Source organism: Sceloporus occidentalis, unplaced genomic scaffold, assembly GCF_023333645.1.
Source record: "Sceloporus occidentalis isolate IW3139 unplaced genomic scaffold, rSceOcc1.0.p SCAF_28, whole genome shotgun sequence".
NCBI lineage: Eukaryota > Metazoa > Chordata > Lepidosauria > Squamata > Phrynosomatidae > Sceloporus > Sceloporus occidentalis.
This window is the reverse complement of record NW_028317008.1, coordinates 12,166,870-12,187,745: the sequence shown is the minus strand read 5'-3', so window position 1 is coordinate 12,187,745 and position 20,876 is coordinate 12,166,870. Positions and strand designations below refer to the sequence as shown.

The window sequence follows — 20,876 nt, the reverse complement described above, 5'->3', positions numbered from 1 at the left end:
TAAACCACTGGGAGGATGTTTTTCAAAATTAAACAAAAATCATAAAAAATATTTTTTTTTATAGAATGTAAGCATATAGAACATATTTTTTATATGTGGAGCAAACACTAGGGAAAACGGTGATCTTGTTGGTTGCCTCTATTTAGCATTACAACTGCCCCTTTTGCATTTTTGAAGACTTTGTCAGAGACATGACTGCGTTCGATTGTTAGTGATCTGTAGTCGTATTCTGAGTAAAAGCAATTGCCCACAGCACTGCATTTTAATAATTATGAAGATTTTTTATTTATTTATACATAGTGTCGGTTTTTGTACGTTAGATTGTTTCCAATTAGTGGCCATTGCCCGAGTGGCATTGGTTTGGCCACTAGATGGTGCACTCATATTTTGGGTCGGTTTGTGCCACGGTATTAACAGTAATATATCAGCCAGAAATAGAAATGTCAGAGGCCCTGCCGCGGGGTACTCCGTGTTTAATTGTAAAATACATCTTTGTTCTTGGCCTGACCTGCCGAGTGACATCACTACTTTTCTTCCTATTGCAGTGTAGCTCCTTGACTTGCAGGCTTTGACACAAGCCAGATGGCTGGACTTGGTAGGCGCTCATGTTGCCTGGTACTACAATTGATGAAAAAGAATAGGAAGACGTTTTATGATCAGTTGCTGGAGTACAATAAGACTGCAGCTTTGCTAGGTAATTACATTTTCACTGCACACTTTATTTTGCACCCTAAAGGTCATTAAGGAAAGGAGCCAAAAGAATTACATGGAGAGCTGAGCGCTTAGATCTTTTTATTGCTCAGTAGTCTGTTCTGAAGCGGTGTACCCCCCCCCCCCCAATTCTTTAGTACCCAGTCATAGTGACACATTTCTGTTAATGTGTGGAGGTGCGCATTTTGTACATTCTTATTCCATTATTCTTCTAATGAAAACACATTTCCCCCGGTAATGGTTAAAGCAATTTAAATTCTTTTCACATACATCACACACTTATTTTTTGCCCTATAAATGATTTAACATAATGTTCACAAATTTCTCTCTGTCATGCATGCGTAGGATGGGATTTTTGTTTCTTTGTCATATTTCCGGCTTAACCCGGTGTTTAAGAGTGGCAAACGCGATGGTAGTCCTGCGTATCCCTGCTTGACCAACGGTTTCGTTTCTGTTCTAGCAGGGATATCCCGACATTCTAGACTCTTTTCAGCCTCTGAGGACTACACTGAGGCCCCTTGTCTGAATGTTTCCTTTAAATGTCAAATAACTATACAACACCAAATCTGGCTGTTTGGTACATATGGAAATATTTAAAGGAGACGAAAACTGGAGAAAGCGGCATTCCATTGTACAATTGATAAAGGCAGCTTTCATTTAAAATCATAATGTCAATAAATAACACATCTTTTCACCTTTTTTTTTTTTTTTTTATTGTTCTTTTAACTCCCAACAACTTATGTAATGAAAATCAGCTTGTTTTCTTCCCAGTTTTTTTAAATGTCTCAGCAAATATTACAACATTTGGCCTAAAAATTCTTTAATATTTGAGAGTTTTATGTATTTGAGTGCATGGATAACTTTGACAGGAATATACATTTCTGTGTGAGCGGTGTCTAATCGAGTTACTTTTAATAAAGTGATTATCCTATCAGATTGTTTTCAGGGCACACAAAATACATTTCTTTGCAGCATTTCATGTCATCTGGTTTCTTTCTGCTTTCTTTATAGCTGCGTGTACTTTTTCAAAGAGGTTTAGGTGCTAGACAGACCCTTCGGTCCAGCATTTTCGGCTAAAGCTACTCTTGACAGTTTCCTTTCTATCCAGGTTAAAGCCTCCAGAATGCAAGCCACTTATCCCATATTTCTGGTGTTAATAAATGTTTGACTAACAGGGATATTATTTCTTTCATTGAGGTAATCATAATGGGTTTGGTATATTCAAACACTGTATACCCACAAAGCATAGGGCTTGGCCAACAAGTCTCAAGAAGTCCATCCTTCAAGTCTCGCCTTTTACTTTACTATGTAGCAAATCATTAGGAAAACCACGTTGCCAGAATGTGCTATGCTTTTGTTGCCATGTGCTGTATTTTATCAAATAATACATTGTATGTGTTTTGGCCAATTTTATTTATGTGGTGTGATTGCTCTGAAAGAGCTCTGTAGGAGTTATGGCATGTGTGCAATAGACAGACCATGGAGTCAGGTAAGTACTTTTTTCATCTTAGGAGAACACATGTTAACTTAAAGAGTACTTTAATATATGCATTATTTTTTAAGAGGGGGGATATTTCCCTTTAAAAAATATTTTTAATGGTTGCAGAGAGGAATAATTCCTTTTTAGGCTACATTGTCACTCCTCAAGGTGAAAGTAGTAGTGTGACATATGCTTCCTTGCTTTTGTGATGTAACATTAATAATACCCCTAGAGCTCTGGAAAGGCTGTGTGTTTCTTTGCAAAGTAATGTGAGTTGCTTGACTCTGGAATCCAATGTGTTATATGTGTGTTGTGCACAAGAGGGCGATTCGTGACCATCATGTCTGTTGTAAAAAATGTAGCATATGTGATGCTGACATTGTTAATCTTTCTTTTGTTTCCTCACTCAGCTCTTGTCCCTGTCCTTTGCCCCTTCGTTTTGTTGGTGAGGATATCACAGTGATGTCTGCATTCAACCTGCTCCATTTGGTGACAAAGAGCCAGCCAGTGGCCCTGCAAGCCTGTGGGCTGCCCTCAGGTTGACTGGGTGGTGCTTGTTGTGTCATGCATACCGAGAGCTCTTAACGCTTCAGGTCTCTGCTACAGACAACAATGAATTATTAAACCACATATCACTTAACAGTTCCAACAGTTCCAAATGCTACTTGTGTCTGCACTTATTATTTATTGCGGTTTACAAATGTATGTTTTTACACTGCTCATGGAGAATTTAAAAAAACAAATTTAAAACAAAAAACAATTTCTGGTCTGCCCATTTCTCCTTTATATTCAGGAGCAATATGATAGTGAGAGGTGTTGTCATTACTTCCCAAACTCTCCGTAATAAATATTTTAGACGTGATTCTCCTTTCAAAACTATCTTAATATAAGAGAGAGAAACTTATTTTTAGCTGATAAAAAAAGTAATAATAATAAATACATACCGGTAATAATAATTTTATCAGGGCATTATTAAACCTAGTGAGAAAATAAATGCTATATATTTTTTCACACGTATATATTTTTTTTTCTAACATGCCCTGAGCTTTTTGTAATTGTCACTTAACACATAACCCCGCAGAAGTATAGTGGCAATGCTGGTAAAGGCCAGTTGGGAGGTAAGGGGGGAATGTGAGATGTAAGGGGACAGATAAAAAGCTGTTAGAGCAAGAGCTCAAGAGAAAGAAAGCGGTGGAGGAGCAGGATAGAAAGAGATGGAGACCTGTAAAAGTGATAGCTGTGAGGGGGAGATGGGGAGAGAGAAAGAAATAGTGGGGTTTTAGAGTGCATGCGTTCTAGATCAAGTAAGGTCACCAACCTTGGGGGGTGGGCACTTTTTCTATATGAGTAGGCCAGCATGAGTACATTGAACCATGAACTAAACTCTATATATTTTGACAATTGGAGGAAAGCACAGAAGAGTATTCTTGCCCAGGGTGCCTAACAGACAGCCCAGTCACCCAGTAGGGTAATCTCCACCTAGTAAGACAATACACAATGCAAACCAAATAGTTGTTAGGGTATTTCTTACAGGTGACCATTCCATGTTAGAATGTGAAATTATTAACATGTTGAAAGTCTCTCACATATGTTGACTATGGCAAGGAAGTTGTTTTTCTTTTAAGTACAGTAGCCCTTATACATTTTAATAATCAGGACACAATGTCTGGGCTCCTGAAAGGCTCAACTACTTTAAGACCATATTCTAAGGTTCCTATTTGAATTAGTTTGCCGTGCTATGTGCCACTTTACAAGCACGTTTATTTTGAAACAATATTTCTTTCCTTCCACTAGATGGCACTAGACCCACATTTAATTTTCTTTTTTACCCATAAATGAGAATGAGACTAGCCTGCATGTTAATATATCGGCAGCTATTCTATACCTGTAGGGTTAAACGTTAATGCATACAAACCTTTTACACACAAATACACTATTTCCTGATATATAACAGAGATATTCCAACGTTTGAAACAATGAAAATAGCTAAACAGCTCTTTAATGCATCCCAGATTTTAGCAAAGAATTATTCTAGCCATGGCATACTATAGAAAGATGCAGTTTATGAGAAACAATGTTGTAAAGACCCCCAGCTCCAATTCATTAAAACATATCTACAAATACCGAAATAAAACACACCTTTTGTAAGAACAATGCTTCATTAGGAATTAGCCCACCTCTGAAATGTTCTTCTAATCCACTATTTCCTGCTATGTGTGCCAACATCTTTCACTATGAAGACTGTTATTGAACTAGTTCAGGTATGTTTTCTGCAGCAGACCACCCATGATTTTAAGGAACAATTAACCTATTTGCTTTGTTGCATTTTTATATTTTGTTAGGAGCTCTCATCTCTGGCGTGTTTTTGGTTTTTTTTGCTGTGTGTGTCACATTGAATATTTGCCTGCATCACTTGTTTTTTTGCATGAATTAATACTTTCATTAAACATGATGTTACATCGAGCAATGTGTGCATTATTTGTGATAAAAATGGTCAGCTGTAGCTAGGAAAACCGCCATGAAGTTTTGACAACATTCACACGTCCATTTGTGAAAAGGTAGATCACCACCAAATGCCCCACTTTACACAACACTATTAAGTTACCCCCCCCCCCCCCACCCCCACAACACTATCTGGCAAACGCTGGACCCCATACCTCTGGAGGCCTTTTGCTGCTCTGCACACAATAGTATTCAGCAGCCCCTCGCCCTCTTCACCTGATACTATCATGCAGCCCCTTCACCTTAAGAGGGCCAACAATTCCCACAGTGTCAATGCTAATATATGTATCGAGATGTAACAAAGGAAAGAAAATAATCTATGCAATAAAGTACATTTTTTAATAGGCTGACATACACAGTTTGAGTTTTTTAGTCAAACTAACTTTTGTTCTGGTGCCTCTCTAAGTGTCTTAAGCAGCTATTGTGGCTATAGTGCTACTTTGACTGTCGTGTTAATCACAACATTTATTTCAATGAAATATAATTTGTTTAGTTACTGTGAGGTTAAGTGGTACAGCCTGGTGTGTGACCATTCTAAAGACAGTATACAAAATATGTGACTACATGGTGCACACAGCCTAGTGTTTCTATCTACAAATAAGGAGAGATGTATGTAGGAATTTCTGTGAAATGATCTAAATTACTTCTTGCTTGTTCCCAATAACTTAATATCTGTATGCATCTCTGTATGTGTTTATATGTAAATATGGAGACAGGAATTGCATGTTATAAGGATTTCTCATCATCAATGTAAGTTTGTGGCAAGTAGCTGTTCAACATATTGCCTACCAGAAGCAACTAAATGATTTAACCTAGGTGATGGTCATAAAAACATGGTACCCAAAACATGGCATCCTAGCTCAAGTTACAGTATATCAAACAGCTTTATTGAACTGTAGTTTAAGAAAAAAAGCAAGTTCATATAACTAGAGCTAGGATTCCATGCTATTTATGTCTTCTACAGTCCTGCTGCTAGTTCCAAAATAGGAGCCCTGAAACACAAGCATCCAGGTAGTTATTGTTAAGAAGCAACCAAAAACCTCAGTATATTGCTTTTAGGTTTTTTATAAGCTAGTAATTTTAATATAAACATGCTAAATTAATTAAGTTAAACCGTTGTCTAGTCTGGTTAGGGATGTCACGACGTAGTGGAATTAGTAAAAATCAAAATGTTGGAGAGTAAATGTCACCAATGGAGAAGAGATTTGAAGTTTGCTTACGTAGGCAAATCACATGAATATCTTCATGGTCTGTTGGGTTTATCCACTTTACAGTTAATTGCAGTGACTTTACGTAAAACGAAACATTGAAACCCCTGCAAACTGTGCATTAGAATAACTAACCCTGCTGAGTTTTGCCTCCAAGCCACAGTTGGCCCTGCATAAGGCTAAATGGTAAAGTTGTTTTGAATATCATCTCCCAATTTAACAATTCATTTTACAGGGCCAACTTGGCCATCATGCAGGAGAAGTTCGCCAGGCTTCCTACCTTTTTATGGCACGGTAAAATGTTTCAACTTGGTGCTGATACCTGCATATTCTGGCTCTGTGAATAAACCTCAAATTCTTACTTTTAGATAAATCCAATTCTCTCTGTTAATATAATATTTCTTCAAGCAGCAGCCTAAATCATCTCAGCGGGAGAGATTTATAAAAGTGTTAAAAGAATGTGGGTTTATTTTGGCCTAGGGATGCCGGTCCCGGGGATGTTACCCCCCGTGCTGCGTTACTTGGGTCTGGTCATTCTGCTGGGCAGTGGGGCTCCCCACTGCACTTCTCTTCAGTTGGGTCTTATAAACAACCCTTTTTACACTACAAGCATATATATAATAATGTGTAGTCATGTTGCTGAGGGTGCTGCCCTGTGTCAGAACTAGAGAGAGTTCAACCAAAACCCTTTCCATGAACACACCACTGGCAAAAAAAGTCGAGGCACAAAACTGAAACTTTTCCAAAACATTGTTTAAGACACCAAAACTTGCAACAGTATACAGTCGTACAGTTGGGCTATAAAGTCTGGGCATATCAAGTATAATCTATAATATGGCCACCTAGACCACCACATCCAAGTAGTGACATGTCATTTGCAACATAAATGCGGGTAAAGGCTGATCATCCTAGCTGCACGTATTCCGCGCAAGCCCAATTGTAGGTTATCTGCTTTTTGTACCTTTTTTTATAAATCACCTGCATTGTTTGTTTCTTGTTAAACATTAATTTGGCATTCTAGAGAAGAAACAGAGATGTTTTGCGTTCTGTTTTTTATGTGATTATGGCACTGTTCCAGAGAACAGTCTTTTACACTTGGATAATTACTATGTGAAGCCAAGGTTACCTGATAAATGTTGGCACATTTACAAGATAAAAATACAGGTTATTAGGAGCTGTGGGGCTAAATTACTTTGCATAAAATTATTAAGCTATCTTTTTAAATAAGTCAAAAGTTGGATTGAATTAATAAAATCAGTGTGTACATATGGTTGACAAACATAATTTAATAATTTTTAACCTATTCTTAACGGAGGGTGTTTAGTGCCCAAAAATCTTTTTCAGCATTTTTTGCAAATTTCCTTAACCATGATTCTCCTTTATTTTTTTTTCTTGCAGCTGCACAAATGATATATTGCTTTTTCAAGGACAGATAGAGCTTTCTTAAGATACTGCTTTTAGATATATAGTCTAATATTTAGTAGTAATAATACAGTAGCATTTGGAAAAACAAAACTATTTTTCTAATATTTTACTATGAAAATGGTCCCCAAATCAGTTCGGTTGACCAGTCTTGCGTGATCGCGCTATTGTGCAAAACTGCTGACACTGGGAGGGTTAATGGCGGTTCCTGGGGACTGCGCCATGGCCTGCTGCTAGATCATTTTTCCTCTTCGCTTTGGTGAGGCTGCCGATTGGCACCCAACTGATCATCAGCACTCAATTTATGTGAATTTAACATTCGTTAATTAAGGATGCAATACAAGTCTTGCGTATTCGCGGGAGGCATCTGGTGTGGAGATCATGAATGGCCGTTCCCGAGGATTGCCTCAGGTGCAGTGTTCACAGGAGCGCACACCACTACTTTTTTCCATGACGTTCCATGCCACCATGATAGGTTTTTTTGGGGTGCATTTTTCATGACGACATGGAATGTCGTGTAGGTTTTAAGTTAATACTAGAAAAGATTGTTTTGAAACATAAAACTGCACGATATTTTATTAACTTGTTTTAATGTGATAAGTAATAATCTAAGTTTGGAATTTAAAGCAACAAATTGTACACAAAGGCTTTGAACCCAATTGTGTCCTTACTTTGTCACGTAACTATAGGACTTGGGAATTCAAACTAAATATATTTCAAGATTGTAAGCTTGTTAGAGGAGGGCCCTCATCATCTATTGTTTCTGTAAGTCAAATTGTTATGTTATATACTACTTGTTGTCCTGTCTACCCATTGTTCAGTGCTACAGAATATGATGGTGCTATATAAAACACTAAGTAATACCGTATTTGCTCGATTATAAGACGAGGTTTTTTTCAGAGCAAATGCTCTGAAAAATACCCCTCGTCTTATAATCGGGGTCATCTTATAATCAGACCTCAAATAGGTCTGACTATGAGACGACTAAGATCCAGATTCCCTCGCAGCTGCAGGGGACCTGGATCCTCCTGTCGCCCCCCGCCCGCCCCACTTACCGGTACTTCTGAGTCCCCGGTGTGTAGCTGGGGCAGCGTGTAGATGTCTACGCGATTCGCGTAGACAACTTCCGCTGCAGCAGGAAGGAGGTGTGGCTAACAGCGGGGGTTATCTGCGTCCATCGCGCAGACCTTCCCCGGCTGTCGGAGATCAGAGTTCCCGGTGTCGGTGCGGGGAACTCTGATCTCTGACAGTCGGGGAAGGTCTGCGCGATGGACGCAGACAACCCCCGCTGCTAGCCACGCCTCCTTCCAGCTGCAGCATAAGTGCATGGGATCTACACACTGCCCCGGCTACATGACAGGGAAGTCAGAAGCACCGGTAAGTTTGGGGGGGGGGCGGGGGAGTGTTAAATGGGGGGTATAAGGCATTTCTGGAGGCAGAGTGCTCTGTGAAATGCCTTTTAACCCCCTTAATGCCACTCTGCCTCCAGAAATGCCTTTTTAACCCTCTATACGCCACTCTGCCTCCTGAATGCCTTAAACCTCCCTATATGCCACTCTTCCCCATAATATGCCTTTTAACCCTCTAAATGCCAGAGTGGCATATAGGGGTATAAGGCATTTCTGGAGGCAGAGTGGCACATAGGGGGTCAAAAGGCATATCATGGGGCACAGTGGCATATAGGGTTAAAAGGCATATCATGGGGCACAGTGGCATTTAGAGGGTTAAAAGGCATATCATGGGGCACAGTGGCATATAGGGGGTATAAGGCATTTCTGGGGCAGATGTGCATAACTGGGGGGCAGGTTGGAAAATAGAAGGAAATAAAACCAAAATATTTTTCTCAATCATAGCTTTTATTTAAAAAAAATAGTTTAGATGAACTAACATTTACTGGTAAAACTTTTTTCCTATAGGGTCGTCTTATATTCAGGCTTTTTCTTTTTTTCCTAAATGAATATTAAGATTTGGGGGGTCGTCTTATAATCAGGGTCGTCTTATAATTGAGCAAATACGGAAATTGGGCAGTACTTCACTACCTCCTTCCTCCCTGGAATACAATGGCTTATCCCAGCCCGTTGCAGCATAGACTATTATATGCCACTGAGTGTTTCCCTAGGTAAAATAGACACCCATGTTGGCAAAAAATAATTACATTAAATAATATGTAATACAGCTTGGAGGGACTGTCACTCTAGTACCTTGTAAGGAGTCCAGCCACTGCACACACATGTTAGTGAGCCTGCATTAGTTTTTTTTTTTTACAGATACTAATACTCTACTCTCTACCCTTACTGATTTTTTTGTGTGTGTGTTTTTCACACTTAAACTGTTTTGATTTGCTTCAGGGTGTTTATAGGAGAGATAGTTCAACCAAAACCCTTTCCATGATATTCCGCAACCCGCATAACACAATGACCTCCTCCTGAATGTGTGGCAGGCTAGTTTGTGATAATGAATCACTAGCAGGCAGTAAGGTATGTACAACTTCCTTCTCACTACAGTGGCAGAAAAGCATGAAAATAAAATAAATCAAACCAAGCCGAAGGAATGTAAGCATATGTCCCAGCACTTTGAACAAATAAAAACAGCACCAGTAGTTACATGTTTACTTTTCACAGAACATGTTTAGTCTCCATGTGTGATTTGTTGCTGTTTTGACCTCGAAGGATTTTTTTTTTCCCATGGTTTTAGAATTTAGGATTTTAAGTATTTTAGTAGTTGGCATTTTTGTTATCAAATGCCCTGGATTAGCTAATTCTACTTGTCAAATTCTAATTTCATATAAACCCCTTTATATATCAATACCACTATACTTTGCAACTCATTTTCATTTGGCTAAGAATTGAGAACTTGGTGGGGCATACCTTCCAAGTGTCACCCTTTCCTCCCTTCAAGTCCCTCTTTTGTGGGTGTTCGCAGGTATGAGTGTATCAAGGTGTTCTACTGGCCTAAAATCCACCATAATGTGTATAGAAATCAGATTAAACTAGTGAATGTGCCAACATTGGTGCCAATGGTATGGCCAAAAATCTATTTGCCCCTTTCCCTCACTTTCCTCCTGTTTTTATCTGCTTCTCCTAACCTCTCGCTATTCCTTTCCTTTTTGTCTCTCCCCTTCTTCTCGGTTTTTCTCTACCTCTGTCTCCACCTCTTCTATCATATTCTCACTCTGCCCACCACATTGTTCTTGGGGGTCTGGTCGTGTGGCTGGGGAGAGTGGCTGTGTGTACTCTCCTTGGTGGAGGGTGTAGACGTAGAAGGTGCAGACGTCAAAATGTGTGCTCTTATTAGACCCTACTTTAAGCCCTGTCTTGCGTGACAGACAGTTCCCACGGTGACAAGGCTATTATGTATATTAGTTTATGAAAATACAGTATTATTCCCCTGAATGCCTTCCGCCGTTACATAAACAGCTAGCAACAGGTCACAAAGTCACATAAAAATTATTGGTAAGGCCACACTTCTAACACACCCGGTAAAACAAAATTGTCTTACCTTTTAGAATGTTGGGAGGTAGGATAGTTTCTAGCATCTAGACATACTTTTACTCTTCCATCATTTTCCTGCATATGCTGCATGTTACTTATTTTTTATTTGTGAATTTATGTTTACAGCATTAATAACCTAAAATTATTTTAGAGGATGAATAATTATATAATTTTAAACCTATTCAGTAGTCAACTGTGAGTGGTTTGTCACTAATAGACCTTTCTCCCTTAATAACAGCTACCCACAATGTTTTCATGTCATTTATTTCCAGGAGTGAAACTGTAAAACTTTCATCTTTTTACAATCTGTATATAATCAATATATATAATATATAATAAATATATATATATATATATATATATATATATATATATATATACACACACACACACATACATTTTTTAAATATATTTATATATATATGTGTGTATTCATTAATTCTCCAGCTATTACCTAATATCTATACTTTCACATCCTTAGAACAAAAAACACCATGAAACTGAGACCCTTAAACGTTTGACAACTTAAAATAAGCAACTGAACTTTATAAAGCACAAGCCTCACTTGCAATTAGGAAACAATATTTATACTTAAGGTTGAAAAGGCAGGATGTTGGAAAATTTAGCTAATTTGGATAGTGACCTTTAAGTGCACGAAAACCAAATAATTTGTGAGTTTATGGCACAGGGCAAATTCCTGCAAAATTTGTGAGAATCCAGTTCTTACTATGCCTTGAAAAACAAGCAAAGACTCCCGAAATGAATCTCACAGAGAATAAGCCCAACAAAGGAGTATCACAATTCTCTTGAATATTCATCAAGGACCTGGTGCTATTCACTGTCAGGAACGTAAGACGCAACTCAAGAGTATTTATTGATCAATATGGGGGGGGGGCTACCAGCGAGCTTCATTCGATTACATTAATTTGGTTTATATTTGTATGTTTTACCATGATCAGGTGTTTTTTTTTGTTTTTTTTTTACATTTTTCTTCAGTCTTTTCCTCCAGAAATCATTATAAATAGTTGGATTGGGGGGGGGGGGTTTGCATTATTGGTATTATTTTTTATTGTACATAGGAACATCTTTGTGTTCCAGCATAAGTGCGCCAAGGTACTTTTTTTATGAACACTAGTAACGGTCCAAAGTTTTAAAAAAAGCAAAACAGAGCGAAAAAGAGGAACATTTTAAATGTTAGGAAATTGCAATCCAAAACCATGTAATTTAAACCTGAAGTCACTTCTCTACTAAATGACATACAGATGCTATGCCCTCTTCTTAGGGCTCCGTGAACACAATCGGTCTTTTTCATAGAGGCATGCATATATTAACAACACATATTTTTTTCAGTGCTATTTATGTCCAATGGCTCATAATTCCTCTAACTAGTAATTATAAAACAAAGTATTTTATTGCAAATAAAAATACTTTAGAAAATGTTATATGTAAATCCAGGGGAATTTTTTTTTTTGTTACTGACAAACTTATACAAACTTATACAAGATAAAGTTCTTCAAAATTAAGTTTGCTCCCCCATGTTCTTTTGCTTATGACATTAAATTAGTCCAGTTATACATTGGTTAGTGATTTTAGCATAAAAAGATATAGACTTGAATGAAAAGAGCCAGTCCATGTTAAGCTTGCATACAGGTAAAAATTAGCTGTGCGGGTGATTTTAAAAAAAGATAGGTCCAATCTGATCAAAGCTAAACAACTAATTGTTACTCAGGGACACTGTTTCAACAGCAAATCCGCTTTCCATCCAGTCACATCCATGATATGTCTCTCAACTTGGTGTGTGTTAATTGAGGCATTGGGATATTTTGATTGATGAAAATATGCCAGCATCTTGTCTGAACACAGATGTTTAACCCACACTTATTCTATCCAATGTCACTGTTAACATTTTTTGATCCTCTCTAGTCCAACCCGGAACTGTCTTTGAGCCAAAAGTTAGAAATAGGTATTTTACCTTGGAACGATCCCCTTGATTCGAGAAGCAGAAGGGAAGTAAATTTTAACCTATTTGTGTAATTTTGCCATCCTAAAAAAAAATCCATCCAAGAAATATCGGAAAAAATAAGTGCCATCTTTGGCGAGTTTTAACACTACTGAACATTTTAGAATGATAATAATTGTAAAACGAGGACACATTGATATCTTAACAAATGTTGAGCTTTGGACATCCTATGCCTATTACCGCATTTCTTAGCATTTACCCGAGTTTGAGAACAGGGGTATTTTTGTTTTTGTGAATGATTGCGTTGAATACGTGAACACTGCATGAAGAAGCTTTGGCTGCATCACATTTGCTCATGTGCAATTAACTGGTCTGGCAACAGGTTTTCTTTCACATAATGTATATATGCATACATATCTATATTTGTGTATATATAGATATATATATATATTGTTTTATTTTCTTGGACTTTCTTGGTTCAGCTATGCAGTTCTTGTACATTAGGGACAGGTGTGGTCATTGACATGCGAGTGCAAATGTTATGCTATGGACAGATGCCAAAGCAATTTATTGTAGATTTAAGAGAAAAAAAAAATCTATCTCTCTGTGTCCTCTCTGTTTTTTTCCCAGGGTCACGTAAGGATAACAAGAAGTATAAGGTTGTGTTTACTCAGCAGGAACTGAAGAAACGGTTGACACCCCAACAATACCATGTCACTCAAGAGAAGGGGACAGAAAGGTAAGATGGCAAAAAGTGAGGTGTTCTCTTTAAAGGGACTGTGCCATAATTTAAAAGTAGTTATGAAAACCATGAATGCATGGGTTATTTGTGCTTAAAAATGTTAATCCATCAAAGACTGTTTAACACACCAATTATTTGCCTTGGTGCATTGCGATAGACAATTCAATGCTTGAGTCTTGGCAGCACTTGGAGAAGAAATAACTAATTGAGATCTATGAGAAAAGTATGGGACCAGCTGCATTGTGAAAAAAAAAGACTGCGTGGGCAAAGTAAGCATAATACACAAATAGAATGTGTGAGTGGAATTTCCAGTTGATCAGAAACTAAACAAGTGTCTCCTCCATGCCACACTACAATACAGAATTCATTGTCCTGCCAACACTTTTTTTTCTTTGAAGACATAGAGTATAGCTATAGATAAAGTCCATTGGTAGTAAAGGAACCTCGCACTTGATGAGATTAACACAATATTTTAGTGTAGCGTTATGAAACAAATGTGCACATAATTGCTAATATGTTCAGGTTGGAATATCATTGTGCCTATTATTTGATGACACCATACATCAATAGTGTCCTTAAAAGTAAAAGAATAAAAAAAAAAATGTTAGGTTCCAGGAACATCACAAATGTTAGGTGGCATGCCCACTCATCTAATATTAAAATTCTAGCATTGCTGCTAATTTATTGCTCTAAACCTTTACCCCGTGGAACAAATGTTAATAAGTGTGGATACTACCTGACATTCCCTGGAATTCTTGTTTGCATGTAGCCGGATTCTTTTTTTTATTTTGACTGCTGTTTTGTGTCTTTGGGTCGTGTTTCTGCCAGTTTTGTCAAAATAAACACAAGTGCTACTACCATTAGGATGTAAAATATGGGCTTAGATGCTGAAACTTGCAGTTTGTGGAGATTCCGTCTTGGCAAAAACCCTGAGTGATGACATGAATTATTTTTCTACCCTCTTGACACATTGTAAACGTATTTCAACTGTAGACACAGCTGTTGTTAAATTATGGGAATTTAGTAGAATGCACTTGCATAAAAATGTTGTTAGATAGATTTATCATATTTAAACAACTCAGAAGTTTAACTTTTGAAGGGCAGTTTCTCAAGCCGTTTACAATTTCTGTGCTAGTGGTCAGAGGATCTCTCCGGTAATGCAACCTAATAGCAATGTGTTTTCAAGGAAATATCACTCCCTTCTAAATATAAGCAAGAGCACCTCCCCATAGGGCGCATGTAGCAGAGGATCCTGCAGAAGAGTTGAACAGCTCCTGACATCACTATACATTTTGAAGAACCAATTGCAATGAGTTTTGGCCTTGCATGACTTCATAATGTTATCTCACCAGTCATTATGCAGAAGAAGCACATCGGGATTTGTGCTTTATAATATGTAGTGAAGTCATAATGGGGGTACATGATCCAGGAGGCCCAGGTTTCTTAGTGTTTAATCATTTGGAGTATATTTGCATGTTTTTCCAAGATTCTAAAATGAGTGTCTTGGGGCATGAGAAGAATATAAATGGTTTTAAAGACATAAACATAGGTGGCTATCCTCAATTGTGGCACGTTTTCAGTCATTTATCCAGTTTTTGTATATCAGAAGAAAGCTTTTGGATACCAAAGATTTTTCTTGGCTCCTTGCATGTATATGTTTTCTAGGATGTATTTTTATATGCTTGAATTTCTGGTTTCTTAGAGAAAATCAGGATGGCAGCCATCCAGGCCTCATTCACATGTGTTATGCCACAACATCACTGCCATTGACATCATCGCTTCTAGATGAACCATACGTTCCATACGTTATATTACTTTGTGTTTACTGACACATCGGAAACTAATCTCACTAATGACACACTCCATGTGTACAGTCTAACCCTCATTTAAGTAAGTTATTTCACAAAAAGATTAAAACTTGTAGTTACTGACAAAATCATTTCTAGCAACACAGAGTGGGTGGTAGAAATCCAGACTGTAAAGAAAGCGCATTGTTTTGGCTAGTATAGATTCAGTCTGCTTGGAAATTGGTGGTTTCCTACAGTCTATATTAGTTTGCACACCATATCCAGAGGTTCTGTTTATTCTGTGGAACAAATTGGGTGCCATGGCTGTTTTGAATTTAACTGTACATTTCTTATGAAGTATATTAAAAAGAATGATTATATGGTTATTTGTATGTGCTATTGCTATTATTTCACTACTTACAATGTTATATAGAATGAACAGGCCCCGGTCCCATACCAAAGGTGTTCAGCAATAATGGAACAATACACTAATGGACCATCTGGGCCAAAATTTCCACTGTTTTAACCATTCATGCTGCTTAAAATATCGGATAAAGACTCAATCAACCAACACAACAGAACAGCAGTACTCCAACATAGCTTTGTTTTAACAGGACCCTTTAACAGACCAAAGGGTCACTTTAAAGGAACGGAGTTGTCATTTGTGTTTCTTGGCACTTCACCTTTGCATTCGCTGGTTTGTTAGCCCGTCTTGCATGCTAGATTGCCAGTGTATCTGATGGGTCACTGGATTCAATCACGAATCAGAGCAGCAATGTAGTTCAACCAGATGACCAAAGTGCTGGAAAAGCAAGCATCCAGGGAAGAATGGATGAGCAAAAGAAAAGCATTTTTGTAGGCAGTTACTGAACCCAGGTGTTAAAATTAATATGTGTTACCCATAATCTGCAGGCTATTTGTTCAAGATGTAGTAAATCTTTGTTGACGTAATTTAGTTCTTTCTGTGGATTTACACATCCCACGTACACCAGGTCGGCACTATAGGTGGTGATCCAGCAGTATGTCAAAATGAGATGTATCCTGAAAAACATGTCCAACATGGCAACCTAACACCACATGTAAGCATATTGTGCGTGTGTGCTGAATTCAAAGCAGACCTGGAGTGGCCATAGGAAATACACATCAATACTGCACTTGAGGCCTAATTGTAACTAGAGAGAATGCAATCACTTTAATTTTGGGTTTGTATTTTTTTAAATTCTAGGACCATGATCAAAGGTGTACCTCTAAGATCGGTGACTCAGAATATTTTAAGGCAGGAGTGCAGTGTAGTTATTTTCTCCAGGAGTATTTATAGATTCATTTATAATAAGTATATATTTTAAAAATGGATTTTTCTAAGATCCAGTTAATTTGCAGACGTATTATGCTTCGATAAGATCCACCAATCTGTTATTAAATGTTATTAGCTGTTGGTATCCTTAACGCAGTCTACTTCATAAGCATTTTGCAGACACATAGAGGTTAATAGTCGAAGTCATTATAGCAGAATAAAGTGATAAAACAACTTCCTATTGTTTTTTTTTTTACTATGGTAAAGTGTCTCCAGATAAACATGTATTATGATATATCCAAAAATGAAACTGCAATAAGCTGCGTATTATACTCATTTTAAGTGACAATATCATATTGCAAGGGGAAAATAAATATGTGGGTTTTTTGGGAGGGGGGCACAAACTGTTTGCCCCTGAATTCATTTTCTGCACATAATTTACATGTACTCAATGAAGCCCTTAATGCATTGTGCGAGGCCTGTTTTAGTTTACTGCAGAATGTGTGGAAGTGAAAAGGTTTCAGGTACATTTTACTGGAAGGCATCAGAGAAAGCAAAGCCATGAGTGCGCTGGCTGAGTGCCAGAAGGACTTGATTTTGAAGGTGGTCATTGTAAGCGTAGACGTTTTGGCTGGGTGAGAAGGTAGCATAATTTAGTTCCTTTCCACTCCACTCCAATTTCTTTTTGAAGCACATGTGGAGAAAATATTTATTGGCTCATTTGTGGTTGGAATGTCAAAAATGTTCAATAACTGCCCTCACATGGCTTTAGTTCTTGGCCGCTAGCCCTGTGTCCTGAGAAAAAAAAAAAGTTCCTTTCCAACAGTGTTTTAGTGAATAAAGTCTGTCTCAGCTGATTCCAGCACGAATGTTAGCTTGCCAAGGTCTAACCATTTTGTTGTCTAATTTATACCATGCAGTTTGGCAGGAAGCCCTGGCTTACCTCTGATCCAAATGTATTAATGATGTAACTGCATGTTTCCATTCATGACCTGAAAAGGTTCTTTACCACACATGGGGTCGTACTTAATAGGCAGCTCTCTTTTCCTTGGACAGCAGACTGTTCGCCCAATGTGAATCACTGGCACTACAAGCCCACAAATGAGTTGGCTGCAGATCATAACCTCGGCTCAGAAGGCTTACATTTACTAAACAAAGTGATTTAGTGCATGCCAGCCAGAGATTAGGACATTTTTTTATAATCATGTATCAAAAAAAGAGGAAAACTAAATGCTGTGTACTATAAGCCTTCACAACATGTATTGTGTATCAATGTGTAACACAGTGACTGTAAACTCATTTTTAAAGGCATATCACTAGTAAAATAACATTTTTAACAACCTTTTTTTTCTGTTTTAGTGCCTTTGCCGGAGAATACACTCACAATAAGGCTAAAGGAAAATATAACTGCGTTGTCTGTGGAGCTCCGCTTTTTAGGTAAAAAAAAATAAAAATGTTACATATGAAATTTTGCAGTGTGAATTTAAATAAGGAGTTGCTTATGTTGTCGCATAGTATAGAAATAGTGCATTGGTGTCTTATTAGAATAATAACCCAGGTTGCTTGTAAGATGAATCATATTTACCTTTTACCTTGTGATTACACATTATCTTAAAAACCGTCCCATCTGTGCAGAATAGTGGATATTTGGAGTTGGCTGTCAGACAATCTGCGTTGGGTTCCATGAAGCTGTATATTAAAAACCATACACTGTGGCACCACCTTGCAGTCAGGGGCGTACCTAGAGTATTTGGCACCTGGGGCGGATCCTGTATGTGATGGCACCCCCCCCCCCAACACTTTAAAACTGCATAGCTTCTATGGTTATATACTGGTGCAGACATTGAAGGTGGTACAGCATTACTGTTATCATTATATACTGAGGCAGACATTGACGGTGGTACAGCATGACACCTACCACTATATACTGAGGCAGACATTGACGGTGGTACAGCATTACACCTATTACTATATACTGAGGCAGACATTGATGGGGGTACAGCATAACACCTATCACTATATACCGAGGCCGACATTGACGGGGTACAGCATAACACCTAACACTATATACTGAGGCAGACATTGGCGGTGGTACAGCGTAATCCCTATCACTATACATTGAGCCAGACACTGATAATAGTGCAGCATAACTCCTATCACTATATACTAACCCAAACATTGATGTGGTGTAGGCCTACCACTTCATTGTTGGGATGCACCGAAACAAAAATTCTGGACTGAAACCGAAAATCCAGCGGTTGCTAGGCGCCCCTCTCTCTCCTCCGTGTAAAAAAAAAATAAAAATGACAAGGCTGCTGGGGATCCGGGACATGTGGTCACCCTAGCCCATGGCACCCCCCTGACGAGCGGCACCCGGGGCGGACCGCCGCCCCCCGCTAGGTACGCTACTGCTTGCAGTCCTTCATAAAAACACAGTTGCTGTGTCAAGCAAAAAAAAACTATACCAGGAGAACTCATACAGTAAGGGTTAATGATTAAAGCTGTTAATAATTTAAACAGTAACAAGTCTATGTAAAGCATTGTTTCACTTGCTATGTAATTCTTACCAAATCCAGAGAATTTTAATTTAATTTAAAGACAATCTGTGACTTTTCTCAAATCTTACATTCTAGAGTTCATTTTACTGAACAAAACTGTGTAGATGTGTTTACAGATTAAACTAATGAATATATATTTATTAGAAACAGCATTCAGCGTATAATATAGGAGCAGCCAGCTTCTAAGTATGTGCATGGATATTTCTCTATTTTTGCTCTATAGTTGTTAAGTTGCTGATTGCTGTTGGTTCAGGCAGCATTTGTAAGGAAGGGATGAGAAGAAGACTTCAGGAAATAACATAATGCTAGTTTTTATCAAAAGCAACTGAACTTACTAAAAAAAACCTAAAAGGACTTGAAAAAATGTAATTTGGTTATTTTAGTATCTTTGGACAGGGGATTCCCTCATTATTTGAGGACAGTCCCAGGTTTTAGGAGCTTGCCCTTGTACTTTCAGTGTCCTGGGACATGCCCTGAGAAATTGGGAGAAGTGGGTGTTGGCAGGGCCGAACTAACGTGGGTGCAATGCACCTAGGCGCCACAAGGGACACCCTAACATTTTTAACATTTTACTTTACTGATTGGGTGGTATATCGAACATCAGAAGTGGTAGGGGCTAATACAGTAAAGGAATTTAAATATGTATAGCATAGGCATGACGCTATCCTGAATCTAAGATAGGACCAAGGCCTGATGAAGGTCTGAGTATTTACCTAGGCAAAATGGGCAAATGGACTAGATGGACCAAATGGTTCTTATCTGCAGTCAGTAACTAGGTCTCTAGTTAAAGCATTTGTAGGGGGCACATGCACCCTAGTGTGGGTGAATTGTGCACCAATTTTGATTTTGAGATATTATCCTTTTTAGTCCAGTATCCTCAAAATATTATAATGAGTCGTCATGTATAGTCAAGCGTCCCTTATCCTGCCTCCCCCTACTAAATACCTGTGTTTTCCGGGTTATGTATGTATGTATGTATGTTTTGCAGGGTTCTACTACAAAAACCTTTATTTTACTATTTCCATCCCCCCCTTTATATAATTTCTTCAAGGGGTGAGTGTAGTTTACATACAGTATTCATAACAACCTACAAGCTAATAAATCGCACCTTGTAGTTGCCAAAATATTTGTTCGTTGAAAAAAAAAAAAAAAAGGAACAAAAAAAAAACTTACACACAAAAGGAAAAAAATGTTCAGCTGTTCTTTAATAATTTATAACCAGGAAATGGTTTTTCATGGGTTTATGGGTACCACAGAGCACCACACGCATATTATTCCTCCCTAGTGTATTCAGATTACTGATACAAATACATTTCTGGAGAACAGCGGGGATATTTTGTTTTACGAATATGCTTTGATGCTCTGAGTGTAATGGAACTATTAATCTCTTGATGTTTCATTCAGATTTTTACTTGGTCAAAAGTAAAAGTTTATCACATAAAACAAAGCCTGAGAGGCATAATGGAACATTTGCTATTTTCTGCATTTTTGGGGATGTTTTAGCAACTGAGATAGCAATTGTTATATGAAACTATGTGGGGTATTTCTGCTATTGCCAAATGTGGAAACAACTGTACATATAATCTCCATGACGTACATTTGAATGAGTGTGAAGCAATTGATAATATTTGAGTCTTGGTGAAAGCAACACATAGCAACATAAAAAAAATATAATTTGATGGCAGATAGGAACCATTCAGCCCATCTAGTCTGTCTGCTTT

General features: G+C 37.9%; 1 protein-coding gene across 2 annotated transcripts in view; it reads left to right on the top strand.

Moving 5' to 3' along the window:
• The first annotated feature begins 582 nt into the window (after positions 1-582).
• LOC149299833 (methionine-R-sulfoxide reductase B3, mitochondrial-like) overlaps positions 583-20,876 on the top strand; it is a 35,690-nt gene continuing 15,396 nt past the window's right edge. Inside the window, exons 1-3 of one of the 2 annotated variants that reach the window (XM_089486180.1) lie at positions 583-694; positions 13,405-13,513; positions 17,957-18,034. In XM_089486180.1, the coding sequence (XP_089342306.1) occupies positions 583-694; positions 13,405-13,513; positions 17,957-18,034 (299 nt within the window). Of the gene's footprint in view, positions 695-2,653; positions 2,730-13,404; positions 13,514-17,956; positions 18,035-20,876 lie in introns of those variants that run through there. The other variant, XM_089486181.1, reaches the window with a different exon arrangement.